General features: G+C 47.0%; 1 protein-coding gene across 1 annotated transcript; it reads left to right on the top strand.

The window, feature by feature from the left end:
• Window positions 1–8,314: 8,314 nt before the first annotated feature.
• Window positions 8,315–18,391, top strand: Fcrl6 (Fc receptor like 6). The gene is given in 10 exon segments (XM_087190843.1): window positions 8,315–8,324; window positions 10,375–10,641; window positions 10,960–11,070; window positions 11,073–11,378; window positions 11,696–11,788; window positions 12,162–12,287; window positions 15,425–15,490; window positions 16,102–16,170; window positions 18,159–18,190; window positions 18,266–18,391. Coding segments are annotated over 10 exon segments (1,206 nt in total).
• Window positions 18,392–19,098: the final 707 nt, after the last annotated feature.

Raw genomic sequence — 19,098 nt, 5'->3', positions numbered from 1 at the left:
TTTATTACCGTGTTACAAATTTAAAATCTGAAGCTTAGTGAGGTTAAATCATTGGCCAAGGTACCCCACCTAGTAAGCCACCTAACCAGGATTATAACCCATATTTTTCTGACTCCAGAACTCCTAACAATTCTACTTTGATGTATCTTGACTCTCATGCTGTGCAATTCAAAGATGAATTAGATTTTATCCTTTCCTTTGAAGAGATTGAAGAGTGGGGCTAGAGAAAGACAATAAAACAAATATAATATAGCGTGACAAATAGACTAATGGAGACATGAGAGAAATGCCTTAAGAAACACAGACTATAGCGTATACCTGTTGTTTCCAGAGCTCATGGAGGCAGGGGTGGACTGGCATAGAGAAGAGCTTTTATGAAAGATTCGTTGGGGGAAGGATGGATGAAATGATGAACAGAAGGAAGAAGGATGGGCCAATGAGGACAGAGAGGTCCATCCAGAGTCCCTCCTTAAGGCAGTTGTTGCCCTAAAGCCACAAGAGGTCGCTGCAGACCTGACACAAAGTTTTCCATGGGTCCTTGCCCGCTCTCTCCAGTAGCTTTCTAGAAGGAAAGGAGCCGGCAGGGAAGGAAATGAGGGTGGTGGCCAGATGCTTCACAAGGATTCCTGCCCCTGCAGGCCCAGCCCAGAACTACCTTCCCAGTCCGGCTCCACCTTCACCCTACTCTTGGTCCTTCGGCTCCTGTCCTAAGTTCTAGGCTTTTGGTACACTTTTCCAATTTGTTCTGTCCTTTGAACCAAACTCAAAAATGGTCTCAGTTCTTTCCTTGAATCTCTACTTCCAGCAAGGGACGTGGCCCCAGACCCTGCAGGCTGTATCCCAAGTGCCTTTGCACAAGCCATTTCACCTTCCTAGACCTCAGCAATCCAAACTCCAGTTGAGAGGAAGGCTCTGAAGCATGAAGCTTCCCAGCTCACTCTTCTTTATGGTGGTGGCTTAGCTTTCCTCAAGCACTTCCTACTTGCCTGGAATGACTCCAGGCCTGTGACAGCCAAGAAGGCAGTCTCTAGCCACATGTAGTGTTTAAATTTAAGTTCATTAAAGCTGCAGTTCTTCATTCATGCTAGCCAATTTCAAGTGCACAGTAGCCACAGCAGCCAGGAGGTACTGAAGTGGACAGCACAAAGAACATTTCCGTTGTCTTGGAGAGTTCTAGAAGACAGCACTGTCCATAGTGCCGTTTTTATCTCATTTAACCTTCATTACAACCCTATGATGCAGATAAATTATTTATCAATTTTTTGAGATAAGGGCTCTGAAGCGTAGAAAGGTTTAAAAACCTAGCTTAGTACTCTAATCAGATTAATATTCAGAGCGAGGATTCAAGCTCAGGTGTTTGGCTCCATGCCCACCATGCTCTTCGATGCCCATTCCCCAGTAGCCACTGACCCTTACAGCTGCTGCCCTGAGAGTGATCCCAAGTAATGAGGTCACTGGACTTCATGCCTCTTCGGGGTGACGATTCCTACTCTATCATCCTCCCACCTCCTCAGCAACCCCTCCCTTCCCTATTTTTGTCCCTTTCCTAACCCATTTCGGTTTTGGCTAAATGTGAGCATGGATCCTGGAAGATTCCTAATCTGGACATCAGCTGCACTGCAACTCCCCAGAGCCACTTCATCCCCAGGGGAACAGTGTGCAGCGAGCTGAGCTCCAAGAGCCAGTTCACTCACCTCTGAAGCCACAGCAGCATCTCACCTTGCAGAGGATAAAGAACAAGTCAACTTGCCGTTCACACGCTCAGCTGCTGGAACCCAGTGACAGTAGATGTCACCAGGGCAGGAGTTTCAAAGGTTCTGTGTGCAAACCACCAGAGGTGTTTGCAAGCTAGATGATTTGTGGTTGCCTCTCTCTGTCTTTTGCCCCAGCAGCTGCTAGCAGAGCCTCCACCCCAGCCCCTGGACCTGCAGCTGAACAAAGTTGGAGACAACTGAAATCAGGAGATCTGATGGCAGGAAAATATATCATTGTTCGGGTAAGTAGAAAAGAAATCCTATTCCCAAGACAGTTAGGGATAAAAGTTAAGACAAAAGGCTGAGACAACCAAATAAACCCTTGGCCACAGTAAACCATACCCTTTGTAGCATAGCATATTGCTTCTCTACTGTTATCCTCTTTCAACAGACCTGTCATGAGACTGGTAAAACCACTGAAGCAGAATGCTCACACACAATGAGGGAATCGTTACCAAAGAGAAGCCCAAGTAAACTCTAGCTTCACCTGCTCTTAGCAGGCTTAAAGAACCTTCATTCTGGAAGTCAGTGTCCTACTAGCTTTGCTGTAGGTCACACCAGTGATGTGTGCGTTATGATAACAGTTGCCTGGGTTGCTTCCTAGGGACCTGAAGGCCACTTTGGCTGAGAACACTGACTCCTGGCACAGACCTGCATTTGCCTCAGATTTTGTGTGACCAAAATGGAATGAGACCCTTGGCATCTCCCTCTTTATAGGGTGTCTATTCCTCTTTACTGCCTTCATCTTTGGGTCAGATTATACACAACTCTACATGTAGACATGTTGATTGCCCATTGGAGATTGCATGAATTTCTTTTTCCTCTTTTTCTTACTCCCACCTTTGTGCTTCTTTAACAGCAACAGCAACCCAAGCACCTGAAGTCCTTCAGCCCTGTCATAAGGCTCAGACAGAACCTCAAGGCCAGGATGTCTTGTGAAGGATGATGGTGCCAACTACAAAAGATCCAACAGCCCCTAGGACATGGTGACCGTGACCATCTGGTGGCCCAAGTCTTGTACAAGACAAAACATCTTTTGGAATCATGCTCTTGGCCAGTGAAAACTTACCAGACTTTAGCCCATCCCAGTGAATGGATTAAAATTTGCTGTTCTCTTTGTTCTGCAAGCAGAAAATATCTCTCCATTAGCACTGACTCCTTCAGCTTAAACTCCAACTCGGCCGAAGCCTCTACTGCACAGTGAAGTTCTGCCTGCACGGTGTGTGCTCACATTTCACACAGTCTTGCTTGGGCTGTTCCCATGCCAAAAGATTCTGTTATCCCGTATCATTCCTACCTTACCTCTTCACTACTTCTACCACTATCCTGAGCAACCAAATCACCAAAGAATCTCCTGGCAGTGTCAAACTGGCTTCCTTACCCCTGTAAGTCAGAGGCTCTAGGAAGGAAAACAGAAAATTCACCCTCTTCACTTCTGCCTTCAGCAACAGGCACTTCCAACTCTTCCCAGGCTATATGGAACTTCTTATTTAAGACCTCCAGGGAAAACATTATGGTCAGAAAGTATTTCCTAATATTTTACCAGACTCTTCTATGTTTCACCTTAAATTTCCCTACTCTAGTGCAAGTCTTTAATCCCAGCACTTTGGGAGGATGAAGCAGGAAGATCACAGGTTTGATCCCCACCTGGGTAGCAATTTAGCAACTTAGCAAGACCCTGTCTCAAAATAAGAAAAAATTAAAAAGGCCCAGGATGTAGCTCAGTGTGAAGACCCTGATTTCAATCTGCAGTACCGCCAAAAAAAAAATTACATTTTCTATGTTCTGTCCTCAGAGATAATGGAGATATGTGACTTCCTTTTCTGGGAGGGACAACTGAGTAGTTTCTATTTTTATCTATTGCAGAGAATGCTGCCATGAATGCTCTTGTACATGTTTTTAATGATCATACATGTTTCTGTTCAACCAATTTTCAGAAAAATCCTGGGTCATCTGGTATCCATATTTTATAGGTGTCCACATTCTGCCAGGTCATTTTCCAAAGTGGTTGTGTGGATCTGGGGCCCTGTGGGGAGCAAGGCAGCGCATCCTGGTAGAGAACACAGTGGCGAAACTGACTCCCTCGTGGCACCTGGGAAGCAAAGGAAGAGACCAAGGTCCCATAGCTCCCTTTGGGCACAGACCCAGAGACCTGAGATGCCCCATCCCCAAAAGGCTCCCCCTTTGAAAGGTCCCATTACCTGCCAGTAGCACCACAGGCCAGAAACCAAGTATTGAACACATGGGCCCTTGGGGGACATCCCAGATCCTAATACAGCAAGGAGGGGCCTCAGATCTCTCAAGGTGGAGTAGGGTACACAATCTTAGTGTTTCCAGTGCCATGCTATCTCCCGGGCCAAGAGAGGCTGAGACCAAATTTTGGAAGTCTCTGGATCTCTCTAACAAGGATGTCCCACAGCCATGTCCTATCCTGGTTCCCTGGAGTAAGGTTTTTGAAACTGTAGAGTGTCAGAAAGTGCTTATTAGTGATTTACCTGGCTCTTTTGTACCTCTTGTTTAATAAAATAAATGTATACAATATACTTCAACCAATAGGAAATACCAATTGGAGCTTTTCAAATTTCTTCCCCACTTCCTCTATTAGACTATCAAGCCATCTCACACACACACACACACACACACACACACACACACACGCCTCGGTCAGAGGGCCACCCACTCACCCTGAGTCTCAGGCCGAAGTGCTTTCCCCACAGCTTCACCTCAGCTTGCAGTGTGACCCTCACTCCTGCCGGCCACCAGGACAGGCACCATGCTGACCTGGTTGCTTGCGCTGCTCTTTGGTAAGTCACTGGTCACAAGCACCCCTTCCTGGGACGCTAAGTCTGTAATTGGTTCCAGAGACACAGAATTCCTGATCTTTGATCTTTCCTTTCCCAATCCAGCTGAGTTTGTGGCTAGTGCTTGAGAAAAGTACACACACCTGTGCACGTTTGGGGTATGCACACAGAGGCTTGGGGGATCCTTTCTGTTTACTATCCCGTCTTCCCAGGTTCTGAGCAGAGCAGCTTCTCCATGTGTCAGAAATAAACTAGGGAGACAGAAAATCACACCCTGAGGCCTCCTTATTACCCAATGGTATTTTCACCCAGTGAAATTGGGTTAAAATAATCATCAGGGCTGACTCAAAAGAAAAAACAAAATTACAATGAGAAAAGAGGCTGCTGGGGGGATCAAAGAACAGATCAGAGAGATGGGGACCAAAGTTCCATGCATTGTTTTCAGCAACAGAAGGTGAGAATGTGTTTTCGTGAAGACTCTGTTTTCTTAGAACCTTGTAACAGTAACCACACTTCTCACTCAGGTATACAAAACTGTTTTCAAATTGACCCTTCCTCTTCTGCCCACATTCTCTCTCTGTTGGGAGGGTGGGGATGAGGGTTCTGACTGGTCCTTGGAGCTGGTTGCAGGGTCCAGTCTGTTCTCTCTGATCCCTGTCTCTCTTCTCTCCATTCTCCCCATGCCGGCCAGCCATGGGGACTACTGAAGAAGGTGGTCCAATAGTGAAGGATTGCAATGGGGGGGGTCTCTGGGCTCCCCTAGATTCAGCTCAGTCTCAGCTAGGGTCACCCTGCTGCACCTACAAGATACGATATGCACATATGTTTATTTCCGGTGACAGTTTCTAAGTAGACCTATTCTTTAAAGTTGGTTCAATTGTTTGCCTGTTTGTGTGTTGCTATTTCTCTTCATGGAACCAGAAGAACAAAACTGTTCCTCAGTGTGATCTCTTCCTGGACAGAGTTTGTGAGAATTCAAGACTGAGGAAAATGCCTGTACTCTTACTTGTTTCTCCTACTCCTACATCAATGTGTTACTCTGTGTGTCCTACAAATGGCCATCAGACAGGAGAAAAGATCTAATGCTCACGCTACACAGGGTCAGGATGTCCCAGTGCCTGGATAGGCTCCAATGGAAGGTTCCCAAGGGCAAGCTGCATGACCTTGTGAAAGTAACAGCCCTTCGACTTGCCTAGATAAAGTCTAAGAACATCACAATTTTGAACCCAAGGTCCAGATAGCAAAGCAGGGGAGAGGGAGAAACACAATGTGATGGAGTACCAGATATAATCAGGCTGCATTTGAAGTTCAGCAACCCCAGAAAAACTGCTTAAAACACATATCCTAGGGTTGGGTGCAGGAACAGTTAACATAAGTGCAGAGCTGCTATTTCCTCTCGGATATGGACAGAGAGAAAAGGGAAAAAAACCACGGAATTTCTACTTTTTAGTGTATGCATCTCCTCTAAGCTTTAGAACATTATAGGCTAAATATTTGTATCCCTATTTAACAGTTGAGAAAACTGAGGCTCCAAAAGATTAAAAAACTCTCCTGGAATTACCCTGCTAACAAGAGCAAAACAGAGATGCAAATTCAAATCCATCGGATAGGGAACCCCGTGCTTTCTCCACTCCACTCCTCCACCACTATTTTGAATGAAACTGGACTATAATTAGGCAAAACAGGAAAGTAATAATTCATCTAAAATGCCTGGCATGATCACAGTAATTGGTGGCCATGACTGTTACTGGCTGTCAGGGATCAAAGAGACTAAAGGACCTTGACATTAAACATGTTGATGAGGTCCAAACACTAAATATGTAAAGTTTGGATGATAGGCTTTATTTTTCCTCCGAGCCAAGTATTAGCCAACCTCCAGCCTCTACTGAACCCACATCCCACATACTCACACAGTGCCTGTGGCATGAGGCATGGGGCCTCCACACAATCCTCCCAGCAATGTGGCACCCACTTGGCCAAACAATGTGTTCCACCATGGTAGAGCTTGACTGGACATACTGGACCATAGGAAATGCTTCATGCTGAGCTGAAATCTCCCTCCATGGTCCCTCTAATTCCCATGAATTAGTTTCATTTCTGTCCTATGAAGTAACTCAGAATAAGTCTGTCCCTTCTTTTAAGCTTAGCCTACTAAATGACTGGAGACTACATTGTATACATTTCTCAGATAAATACCTCCCACTCCCTCAGCAAATCTAATAGGAAATATTTTCTAGGCCCTGTCCTCACCCTTGTCTTGATGTGTTTTATCAGTGGTGCCAGGAGCTGGACTTTCTTCTCCCTTCCCATGTGACTACTAGTGCAGAACTCAAGGGGCTGCTGCCTCCACAATTTGGGACTCAGTTACGCAACGTAGTTTGACAGTAGCTCCTTATCTTCAGGCTCTGTAAGTGAGGCTGCTGGGCCTTCCCACTCTGAATGTCCCCAGGTGGCTGCTGTCTTGATCACAGAGGGTGATTCTGCTATCACAGCTCCAAGGCCATGGGACAGCAAGGCAGTGGATCTTTGAGACCTGAGCTGATGTGAAGTGGCTGTATGGTCTCTAGATGCCTTCTGTCTTGTCATAGGCCACTGTACCCCTGCCTTGTTTGTTTAGCACTTCATAGCTGCAAGATCGTTTTCCAGTGAAGAGGGAAAGGTAATGGAGACGTAACTACCGAGTGAGTTCTCAGTCACTCTGAGGTCAGGCCTTTCCGCTTTCAGTTAATGTGCTAACCACTTTTCCAGTCAGTGGGGCAATATAACCTTCACCATCAGCCTGTAAAAATAACATGACTACCATTCTCATTATGTGATATGACAGAGTGAGGGATTGGAAGCTCTTGGAATTTAGATAGTTTGTCCAAGTTCACACAGAAAGAGGCAGATTCATGAGTCCAGAGCAGGTCATCTGCTTCTGAATCTTGCCTGTTTTCTACTACAAGCTCTTAGGTAGGAAGGCTGGAGAAAATGGATGGGTAGACAGATGATAATAAATAGACTCTTATAGTTCTCCCAACACTTGAGAAATTATAACTGAGATGAGTAGAATATCATCAAGCTGAAAGCTCCATTTATGTCCAAAGTATTGTGGGCAGCAAGGATGCCAACATGTGACTGAATCTGACAAATGTGTGCTCTGAGAGGATTTTCGCCCACCTATCCTGAGGACATGCCTGTGTTTCTCAGTGTCCTTTGCAGTACTGAGGACATGTCAGCAATGAAGGACACAAGTCAGTGTATGGGAAGACTGACTGAACTGAGTGCACTTAGTCCTTCAACCTTTCATTGTTGTGTCCTCTGCCCTGAAGTCCAAAATATGCTCCACTGCTTCATATTCAACAATGCCACTCATTTAGAGTCCTCTATCCCTTGGACAATTCAGTGTGCAGTGTGTGCAGGTACCAGCATGGTGTGTGATGCATCTGGCTTATTTCTAGTTCTCTCATTTGTCTGAGCTGTCTATGTCCCACATGCCTGGCTGTGTATCCAAGGAACTTTGCCTTCACAATCTGATCGCATCCATACATTATTCCCTCAGAGCTTGTGGACATATTGAACAATAGGAACTGGGGCCAGATCTTGCTCTATGGGTTCTTCTATATGTGTGAGAGGTGAGCCCTTGGGCATGTTGGTCTTCTACTTTTTGATCTCTGGCCCACACTACTGGATGCAAAGGAAAGCATGCATGCACTTCTTCAGCTGATACTTATGGAACACAGACAATGCTCCAGGCATAGGTCCTTACACATAAGGAACATGGCAGTGGGTAAGATAAACAGAATCAAGCCATGCATGGTGGGGCACACGTATAATCTCAGCACTCTGGGAGGCTGAAGCAGAAGGATCACAAGTTTGAACCCAGCCTGGGCAAATTAGCAAAAACCTAGCTCAAAATTTAGAAGGGACTAGTGATATAGCTCAGTGTAAAGGCCCTGAGTTCAATCCCCAGTACAGAAAGAAAAAAAAAGGCAGAGACCTTGCTTACATTCTAATTCTAAGCAGAGGAAGAAGAGGAAGATAGGTGGTAACATCTTGACAGCTTAATGGATAAAATAAATTCAAATACAAATAATAAGTGTTCTGATGACAATGGGACACAGTGATAGTGACTCTGGAGAATTCTTTTGATTGTGGTCCCAGGGAAAACCTGTCTGAGGAGACAACATTTGAACCACGCTAGGGAAGAGGATTTCAGTGAGTGTGTCCACCATAAAAATTGATTAGTTCAATAGGTGGGTAGTTAGGTAGCTAGGGGGATAGGTGGGTGAGTGGTTAGTTGAATGACTAGGTAGCTGTGTAGTTGGCTGATTGGTTGGATGTAAGCAGCAATTGTTGAAATGACAGGTATGAAAGTTCTTCCCAGTGTGAAAGTTCTTTCTACTATTTATTTTTTAAAAATCACTTTGTTCTCTTGCAGTTTCCTGTGTTGGGACAAAGGGTAAGTCTTTCCATGTCTTCTGGCTCCAAGTGTGCCTCTGGGCTAACACTTGATGGAGATAGTCAGCGTGCCAGTGGGTCTCCCGGCAACATTTGTAGAGCAGCTGCAGTCTAGGCTCCTTCCTTAGGATTCTTGGCCCGTGTCCAGGAAGTTCCAGAAACCTGGAACTCCACTGGCTAAGGCCCAGGCTGGTCCTAGGGTGGTGAGTCAAGTCTCAACACAGCGGCTCTGGACCTTCCTCTCAGTCCCTCAAAAGTGGCTCTGGCCTCTGTCCCTTCTTCCCCTGTGGCCCTGGAGTGCCTGTATTCTTTATTCAACACAGCTTGGGCTCATTTCCTTCCCCTTTCTATTCACAGAAGTAGGCCTTTGTCTGCCCATCAGTCTTCTGTTCTTTGTCTGCTACTGCTGTTCTCCAGCCTGCCTTGTTCCAAGGGCCTCTGTGGTGTTTTCTGTCAAGTAGGAGCAAACTCTAGACTAGGAACATTTGACTTCCAAGGAAATGATATGTGATTTATGGGGAGGAAATTTAAACCCTTACTTCAGTGAGTCAAAAGAGCAGCCAAGGAAGCAAGGCCCACCCTTCAGTAAGGATCCAGCCGTGCAGATGATGCTGGATCCCTCAGAGCTCTTCTGTTGTCCACATCAGGGCACAGAATGCATGACAGGAACAAGGACAGGGAGAACAAAGCTGAAACTCCCTGCTGGGGGTGCAGATGGAGGCTGGACCTGGGAAGGCTGACTGGAGAGGCAAGATGGAGCAAGCCCTTGCTGTGGCATTTCTCACAAACCCCCTCCACCAGCTCCTCTCTACTCTGATGAACAGAGATGCAGCTATTATCAGGGTGAAAGCTGCAGAAAGTATCACTCTGGGGTAGCTGGAGGATAAGAGGCCAATCCTAGGGAGAGGAAATTGAGTCTGGGAAAACGAAGCCAGACCATGGATGGAATCAACCTAACTTTGCCAAACTTGGAAAGGTGGTAAAAGAAGGTACAATATAGGGCCGGGGATTTAGCTCAGTGGTTCCATCACCTGCCTCACAAGCGCAAGGTCCTGAGTTTGATCCCTGGTACCAAAAAAAAAAAAGACAATATAAAAGGGGAAAAAGAGGGTGTGAGGGAAGAAAGCCAGAGAGAAGACATAGGAGACGAGAGAGAAGGAGAAGCAGGGAGAGGAATAAACAGAGAAAAGCAAGAGGAAAGAGAGAAGAAGAAAAGGAGTCAAGGTCCTGCTGTGGGATGAAGGACTGGACATGGGGATAGCTGTGAAGTTCTGTCCAGAGTCATCACAGACAGCTAGCGGCCTTAGGCTGGGGACAAAGAAGGGAGTGGACTGATGGGACCTGCAGCCCCAGGCTGATCCTGTTCCTGTGTCTCACAGTCTTGCTGAAACTCCAAGTCCTACCAAACCCAGTCTTTGAAGGAGACACCCTGACTCTGAAGTGCCAGGGAGAAAAGCACGCAACATTCTCCCAGGTGAAGTTCTACAAAGATGGAAAATTCCTTTATTTCACTAACATCAGCCAGCCTCTGTCTATTGGAGCAGCAACAGTGAACAGCAGTGGGAAATACTACTACAGTGGGGAGGTGATATTTCTCCCATACAGTTTCTTACAAACCTCAGAGGCTGCCATGGTTCAAGTTCAAGGTGAGTCACCAGCTTAGTGGGGTTTGTGGCAATAGGAAAGTGCTCAGGGGTCCAGTCTCTAACAGTCAGTAGCTCCCTGTTTCTGGCTGCTGCTGATCTTGGACCAACACAAGGGCTCTGAGTGTCCCTGATGCAGTCCAAATGTCCCTTCATCCTCAGGGACACATTTGGAGCCAGGGGTAGGGTGGTGGAAGGGGTTCTGGGTCACCCCAGCCATACTCCCCTCCCCTCTGAGGACCAGATGACCACCAAGGGCCTGTCTGGCTCTGACTTCCAGATTGCCAGAGGCTCTTGGCTGTGTGTGGGGCTCTTTCAGAGCTCATGGGTGGGAGACAACACCGTCTCCCATCAGGGTCACGGAGCTGCACCCTGGGCTGTGGTGGAGCTCATTCCTCAGCTTCCCGGGCCTCACTGTGCAGGGCTCCCCTCCTCGGCCACTAATGTCTCTCCAGAGCTGTTCCCGCCTCCTGTGCTGAGCACTAGCCCCTCTCCAGAGCCCCATGACGGGAGCCTGTTGAGCCTGAGATGTCAGACGGAGCTGCATCCCTAGAAGTCAGCCTTGCAGCTCCTCTTTTCCTTCTACAAGGAGGGCCACACTGTGCAGCACACAGGCCGCCACGCAAAACTCTGCATCCCGGGAGTCAAGGAGGGAGACTCTGGGGTTTACTGATGCAAAGTGGCCCTTGAGGGTAGCCAAGTCCAGAAACAGAGCCCCTCACTGGAAATCAAGGTACAGGGTGAGTAGGAGAGGGAGACAGGACTCCCCAGGGGCCCCGGCAACAAGCCCTCAGGAGCACGGAAGGGTCTCTAGGGGAGGAGGAGCCTGGACAGTCTGGCTGACCTCCTTTGCCACCTGCCATGCCAGCTCCTGTGTCCTGTCCTCTCCTCACTCTGCAACATGGAGCCACTAGCCCTGCTGTGCAGGACGTGATAGAGCTGCTCTGTGAGGCCCAGAGGGGCTCCCCTCCAATCCTCTACTTGTTCTACCTTGACAGGGAGATCCTGAGGGACCACTCAGTCCTCCATGGCGGAGCTGCCTCCCTCCGCTTCCCAGTGAAGTCAGAGCAAGATCCTGGGAACTACTCATGCAAGGCCAAGAACAGTGTCTCCAGAGAGAAGAGTGAGCCCTGGAAGCTTTCCATGCATGGTGCATTTTGTCCCCAAACCAGGCTCTGAGCCCCTGCAAGCTGGCAGCAGTCAGATCTCACTCCTGGTGCCCTTCCAGCATGCCTGGCACAGGGATGGCCCATGGTGGGCTCTGCATGGCGGAGGATGGGCCCTGATGGAGTGTCCATGCACTGAGCCTGCTGGATATGGAAGCACCATGAGGGGAGGGTACAAGGCGGTCCGTGGTGTCACCAGGTCATGCTGGCATCCTCTGAGCTACCCTTTATTCCCATCTCCTGCAGGCCCACCTGGCTCTGCTAAAGCCAGCCATTCTGCCTTTCTGAGCAATCTGAGATGCATTTCTGAATTTCACGCTCAATGCTCATGCTCATTCCCCACACCTCCTTCCCCAGGTTCTCAAGTCATGTCCACCCCCACCAGCAGCAACTGGCTGGTTGCTGGGCTACCTGGGAGGCTGTTTGGTATGATGGTCATTGCTGTGGCCCTTCTGGCATATTTCAGACCCTGGAGAAAAGCTGGTTAGTAACTAACTCTTTTTGTCTTTTGTGGCTGCTGAATCCCTATGCTAGGCACTGCCCAGCCTTGGAAAAGCCAGGGCCCAACAGGGCCGACCACTCTCTTCTTCTCTCTCTTTACACCTCACACAAAGGGGGACTCTTGCCACTTCTAAAACATTACATACATAGACACACCACCTTAACAGTCACAGCCACACAGAGATGTGCATGATAGCACTAATGCATATCCAGGCATGAAGTGAAGCATAAACCAACAAATTCCTGCAAACCAAACATGATATATGTTGGTGTCCTTCACAATGAAAAGACAATCTATAGCTGGAATATGATGGAAAAGAACAAGGCCTCCAACTCTGTTATATTAGGAGAGCTCTGGTTCATTAAATAGAGGAGAAGAAATGAGAGACTGTGTACACACACACACACACACACACCCCTTGTACATCAGAAAGGAATTGTGATCGGAAAAAACTAAGCAGTGGCCTGGTCCCAATCTGGCAACTTTCTAGCTCCACAGCCTTGGGCCAGCTCACTCTGAGAGTCGATAAAGTTTCTCTCTCTCTCTCTCTCTCTCTCTCTCTCTCTCTCTCTCTCTCTGTCTCTCTCTCTCTCTGTCTCTCTCTCTCTCGTGTTGTAAAAGTTGAAGTTGCTGAGATAACATAAATCTAATACCTAAGGTATTTGAATGCCACATAGTGGGTGCTTTGCAAATTCTCTTTCTAGTCCAAGCAGACGATCCCAGCAGCTTCCCCAGACTGCCCTTTCTTCAGCTGCTCATTTCGGATTCCTCTAAAGTCATTGAAAATAAAAAAGAATGGTCACAATTCTGGTGCAGAGGATTCTATAGAGAAGAGATGAAAACAATCAGACAAATGGAGTTTCTAGGATATCTATTTTGTTTTTCATCCCAGACATTCTCCTTCCTGTCTATGACAATTAAGCAGGAATGCTAGTTTTGAAAGCAATCACAAGGGTGGCTACATGTTTGTTCCAGCTCCAAGCCTCCTTCACTTCTGGCCACATTTAAAGGAATGGCTATCAATGACAACACCATTTAGTGCCACTTTATTCCTAGGGCTTTAAATCTACCTACAGAGGCTCAAATCAACCTTACTTCCTCCTTTGCAGGAACAATATTTTTATTTTCCACATGTCTAGGGCTCTCCTAGACATCCAAAGCTAGATATACTTATTCAAGTTTTCAGCTTCCTCTGTTAAGGAATTTGTGATGAGCTTTCCAGAGCTGAGCCAGCTGACTCATGCAGAAAGACCACCCAGCCATGAACCCAGACCATCTTCCCTGACCATCTACCAGAGAATCTGAAAGGCATTTTCCCCAGCCCGAAGCACAGGCTCCTGCCTTAACAGTTAGGGTTTCAACCTGCCTTCTCCTTCCTCTCCCCCTTGTTCATTTGTTTGTCCTCACACACCCAACTTCCCATCACTCACTTCCTGCTGTTAAGTCTGGATTTTATGCAGGATAGACTTGCTTGATGATATCTTGAGGCTGGAAGCAGGTCTCAAGCTAGATGGGAAGACAGCTGGAGTAGGAGACACAAGCTGAAGACCCGTGAGTCCCGCCGCCCCAGCCTCTAATAAAAAACACTCCAAATGTCCCAGCCTGGCCTCTGTAGCACAGGTACTTCTGACCACTCACCTCTGGGTCAGAAAATTAAAGGTAGGGGAACACACACACAGCTGCCTCCCTCCCCAGCCCCAGGCAAAACAAAGTAGCAACAGTCACTACTGAATGATCCCCAAGACAAAGATACCTGTTATGGGGAACAAAAGAACACCCCCTCCATCCAGAGATGCTGTACCACCAGTATCAACCCTGGAGCAGGTGGGCTCTGATTTACTAAGGGGCCTATATAGCACACAACCTGGACTCCTGGCATTGGTCCTAGTATCTCAGATTCTTGGAAACACAAACTCTTCTTCAGAATGTCACTCAGAAAGCCACTCTCAGCCACAATTCCATAGCTACACAAGAAAAACAGCCAGATTAACAGCTTTATTCCTCATACTCAGCTCATCTGTTTCTCAACAAGCAAAAATATGCCACCACCACGATCTGCGGTAGCCTGAATGTCTCTAAAGGTGATTTCCCAAATAATTTGACCAATGATGTTGTCACTGGAACCATGATGTGATCATGCAAAGGGTTCTCTTCAAAGTAGCTCTCTACCTCCATGTACAAGTTTTGGGGTGTTTGTTTTAAAGTGTTCATTTTACAATTTGTCACACTTCCCATTAAACAAAGTCCCATTGAACTCACAGAACTAACTGTTCATTGGATGGAGACTTGGAAGCATGTGCATTGGAGATGTCTGATGATCGGGTGCCTATTTGAGTCTCCATAGATGCCTTTTCAGTTTTACAGGAGGGGCTGTTTCCACAGATCCTACTTGGTGATTCTGATGCTTCTCTGCTGTTAGAGCTAATGAATATCTCTCAGGCACTAGGCAGGATCCACGGTTTCTAACATGCACATGTGACAAAATTCCTATCTCAGGAGCTTCCTGTTCTGGAAGTAACTGCTGTCACAGAGATAGCATGCTAGTGGGAACAAGGATAGAAACCTAAGTTAAGATTCTGTCTCCACCACTGACTGTAACCTTGGAGATTTCCCTTCTCCATCCTCAGTCATGTCATCTATCAGATGGATATAAGTGTCCACCCGTCAAAATGATTGCAAAGAGTATCAGACACCCAAGAATTAGGAAGCAAGGCTTTTTTGATGTGCAACTATGTGCTGGTTATTGGGTTTAGTGCTCTACTAGGAAGTAGAATTTTTTTTTTTAATTCCCAGTCCAAAGTCTGGCACATAGTATATGGTCAAAGACGCTAGCTTTTCTTCCTTCTGAAAAGCAGACTGGCTTGTGGGTCTGGGCCCTTTCCATGTCTGAGCCTGCTTCCTCCCAGTTCATGACTCCCATGTAACCATCCCACCTCCTAGGCTGTTTTTTCAAAGGAAACATCCCATAAAAATTAACCATGTCCATGCCTGTGAATTAGCCTTCATCAACAAGTCAGCCTCAGGCCTCTGGCAGCTGCACAGCATCCTTCTCGCAGCCTCTCTGTCCCTACCTGCTCTGTGAGGCATGTTCCGTGAACCATGATTTTGCACCTCCTAGGGCCCCCTCCAGCCCAGAATCTGCCCCCAGCTCCAAGTGGAGAGCAGTGCCCACTGGATGGCAATGGTAAGGACTTCCAGCAGGACCATGGTCTGTCCATGAAGGCAGAGAAGGGCCTGTTACAGGAAGTGGGGAGAAGGAGACCCTGTTGAACCCCGAATCTCCAGGCTCAATCATCTGGAGAAGCGAGATGATGGTTTCCAGGGAAAGTTTGAGGAGCAACTGCTGGAGAGCTCGGTGGGGGAAACCTCAGGAGAGAAGGCTAGGAGGATTTGCATCAAGAGTTGCCAAACTATGGCCTATGAGCCAGACTACTGTCTATTTTTATAAATAGTTTTATTGCAACACCATCATACTCATTTCTTTATCCATTCTATGGAGATACTGTCGCACTATAGAGTTGAATAGTTATGATAGAGATGACACGGCCCACAAAGTTTAAAATATGTACTATCTTTCTCATAGAAGAAGTTTGTCAGTCTCTTGTCCAAACAGTGCCAGGACCAGGAAAGCTGCTAACATCCGCTGAGAGAGCCAGGCATCCCCTACAAGATGATGTCCCTCCATTAACAAAAGATCATGACAGAGCCTCTGATTGGCTTCCCTACGTAAGTGTCTTCAGGACACTTGTAGCTTGGGCTGGGAGAGTCAAGCAACTTATTCATTCCTTCTTCCAGTACTCCAGGAAGAGAAAGACGAAGATATTACCTACTCTGTGGTGCAGACAATCTCAACAAGGAGCAAGGGTAAGTGGTCTCGGCCCAAACCTGACATCTCTGCCAAGGGGAGGTTCTGGCCCTAGGATGAGAGTATCACTATCATCACCATAAATATCACTCTCTCAAGCAAACACTACTGCTATCATCATTGCCACCATATTTACCACCAGTGACACCATTATGACCACCATCTCCTCTCTCACTGCCATCATTATCAACACCATCACCACGGTCATCGTGAACATCACCACCACCTTTGCCATCGTCACAAGTGCTACCGTGACCAGCACCATTTCCTTCTTCGCTCTCATCCCACCACCACTGCCACCACCCCCATACCCACCACCTTCACACCATCATGGTGACCACTGACTTCCGTACCACATCACCCCCAACACTATTCTGACCGCCGTAATCATCGTTCTCAATATCATCTCTTCCACCACTGTCATGATAACTGCAGGGAATTTTTGCCCTTTGCTGGGCACTGTGGAGAAACAAAGGAGAGAGAGCAAAGAATGATACAGTTTGCCAAGGCCCAAGAGCCTAAGATGAGACTGGAGAGTCCCAGCTAGAAGATGGAGTCAAAAAGACTGGAAACTCTAGCCACATCTGATAGCAGAGATGGGGGAAGGGCTGCTCCTGTCACTAAGAGGGAAGAAGGCAGGGTGACATTGTGCAAAGTGTGGCTTTCTGAGTCAGACAGAACTGAGTTCCAACCCTGACTCTATGCACTCACTGTGTGACTTGGCAAGTCATGTAACTTCTGTGACTCCAGCCTGTAAAATGGGCACTATGTCTACTCTGCAAGACTAAGTTGTTGGGAACAGAACCTGATTTCTCAGAGTAAATTTGAAAGATCATCTAGCATGTAATATTGTTTCAAAAACAGGGAGTATTTTTTTTAATGACTCACCTGCTTTGAGATTTCTACACCTGATCTATAAAAATAGTTTAAATCAGTCTGTAGTCTCTGGCCTCCCCACAGAGGGCACAAGGGGCAGTAAACAGCCTGGTGTCTTGACCCAGGTGGTGTTTCCCTAGACCTGGCTGGCTACTGCCCAAAGCGTTGCCAGGGCACAGGGAAAGCAGACTTAAGACACAGCTCCTCCCTGGGAAGAATTTCAATGAGGACCTAAACCCAAGAAAGAAACAACAGCAAAACCCTCAAATATATGATTTACATTGGCAAAATAAGGAAACCCTGACTATTCAAATCCTAACAGGGTGACAAATGTGAAGGCATGATTTGAGGATGGGGATGGAGATAGTCACCTGCTTCCACTTCATGCCTGCTCTGAGAGGGCTTTCGTGATGTGTGGCTGAAGGGACTTGAAACACAAAATAAAGAGAAGCCATTGCGTTCCAAGATGATTAGGGAAGACAATATTGGGTCACTGGGACAATGTTTCATAGTCTGTAAAGATTCAAAATTTACCTAAAGTTTCTTCTTCTTATGGAAGTGACAGAAGATTTTTCATCCCAGTATGAAAAAAGAATTAATAATCCAGACTTTGCAGGACTGGCATAAGATTAGCTACAGGGGTGATCAAAACATAGTGTCTTTAACTGTAATCATTTTTAATTTAAAGACACACCATGCTTTTCTATCACACTTCATATAATAAATATAATCCTCTCACCTAAAAGGTTGTCTGGTGTACTGTAGAGGTCTAATGAAGCAGTTATTTCAAAGACATTTTTTATATTTTCCCCTCTTTGAAGTCACACTGTTTCCTTGTGAGGACATTACTACTAGGACCCTCTTTTTTGGTTGAGGAAGCTGAGATTCAGAGGCTACGTGACTGGACTCAGGTCAGGCACTTGGTGATGGTTGAATTGGGGCTGGAACCCAACTCTCTGGATTCCAGATTCTGTTTCAGGTTGTGTGGACCTGAAAGGGACCCTCGCTGGGTCTGTGCTCTCTAGAAGAAAGGAGATGGCAGGGAGAGGTCGGAGGAGATGTGCTGGTGAATGCAGACGCCCTAACCTGAGTGCTTCTCTGTCCCCCAAAGCCAGACCTGTTGCGTTCGCCTCAGAGGAAAAGGTGAGGAGGGATCCTTACTCTTTCCCACCCTCCATCTTGCATCTGCTTCCGCATCCTGACCCAACTCTCCCACAGGATGCTTTTGCCGTCTATGCAGAGGTGAGATGCCCACAGCTCAGTGAGATGCCCTGCAAGGACTTGAATCTAAGAAGCAGGGCCTCCCAAAATCCTCTTGGTGACTCCAAGGACATCTTCTACTAGCGATGGCGTCTCCCCACGACAGCTACACATCCCCAGCTTCCACCGCTCCCCCAGGTGGCCAGGGACCCCACACACCCCTAAGTTTCACCAGCAACACTGGACTCAGAGACATAAATGCCTTCTTTCCACACAAGTGGAAGCGTCAGTTTCCTTTTCTCTGCAGATACATAAATGGAGATAGAAACAGAGATAGATATGGAGACATACCGTACATATATGGAGGGCAAATGAATATGCTTGGCCTGATCCTGGAAAGAAAGAGCATCAGCTCCCATCCCAGGGGCCTGGCCCTAGAGCAGGCGGCTCTGTAATGAATTTCCACCTTTTAAGATGCTGCAGAAGCCCACAAGTGACTGGAGGCAAAAGGGCCTCTCGGAGGCTCGGCAAGAACAATGTCAGGCAAGAAAAGTTCTGACCCAAATATCACAGAACCCTTGACAGTGTGGCGAAAGCCCTGCAGGTACCAACAACTCTGCCTCCACACGCAGTCCTGTTTCTGTCTAGATCCCTTCTAGTTTACCAGAGACAGAACTGAGGCTTGCCCAAGCCCGCATTTGTAGCAGGCACCAGAAAACTCCGTCACCCCTTGCTTATTTAAAAAGATACAGTGGGTGGATGGATGCAATGAAGATATGTTATATGCATGTATGCAAATACCACAGCGAAACCCAACATTTTGTAAAACGGTACTAATTGAAATGTATTTT

This window comes from Heterocephalus glaber, unplaced genomic scaffold (genome assembly GCF_053883595.1).
Source record: "Heterocephalus glaber isolate CG9 unplaced genomic scaffold, H.glaber_assembly_v1.0 deba00001561, whole genome shotgun sequence".
NCBI lineage: Eukaryota > Metazoa > Chordata > Mammalia > Rodentia > Bathyergidae > Heterocephalus > Heterocephalus glaber.
The sequence above is the reverse complement of the archived record's forward strand: the minus strand, read 5'-3'. Positions and strand labels throughout refer to the sequence as shown.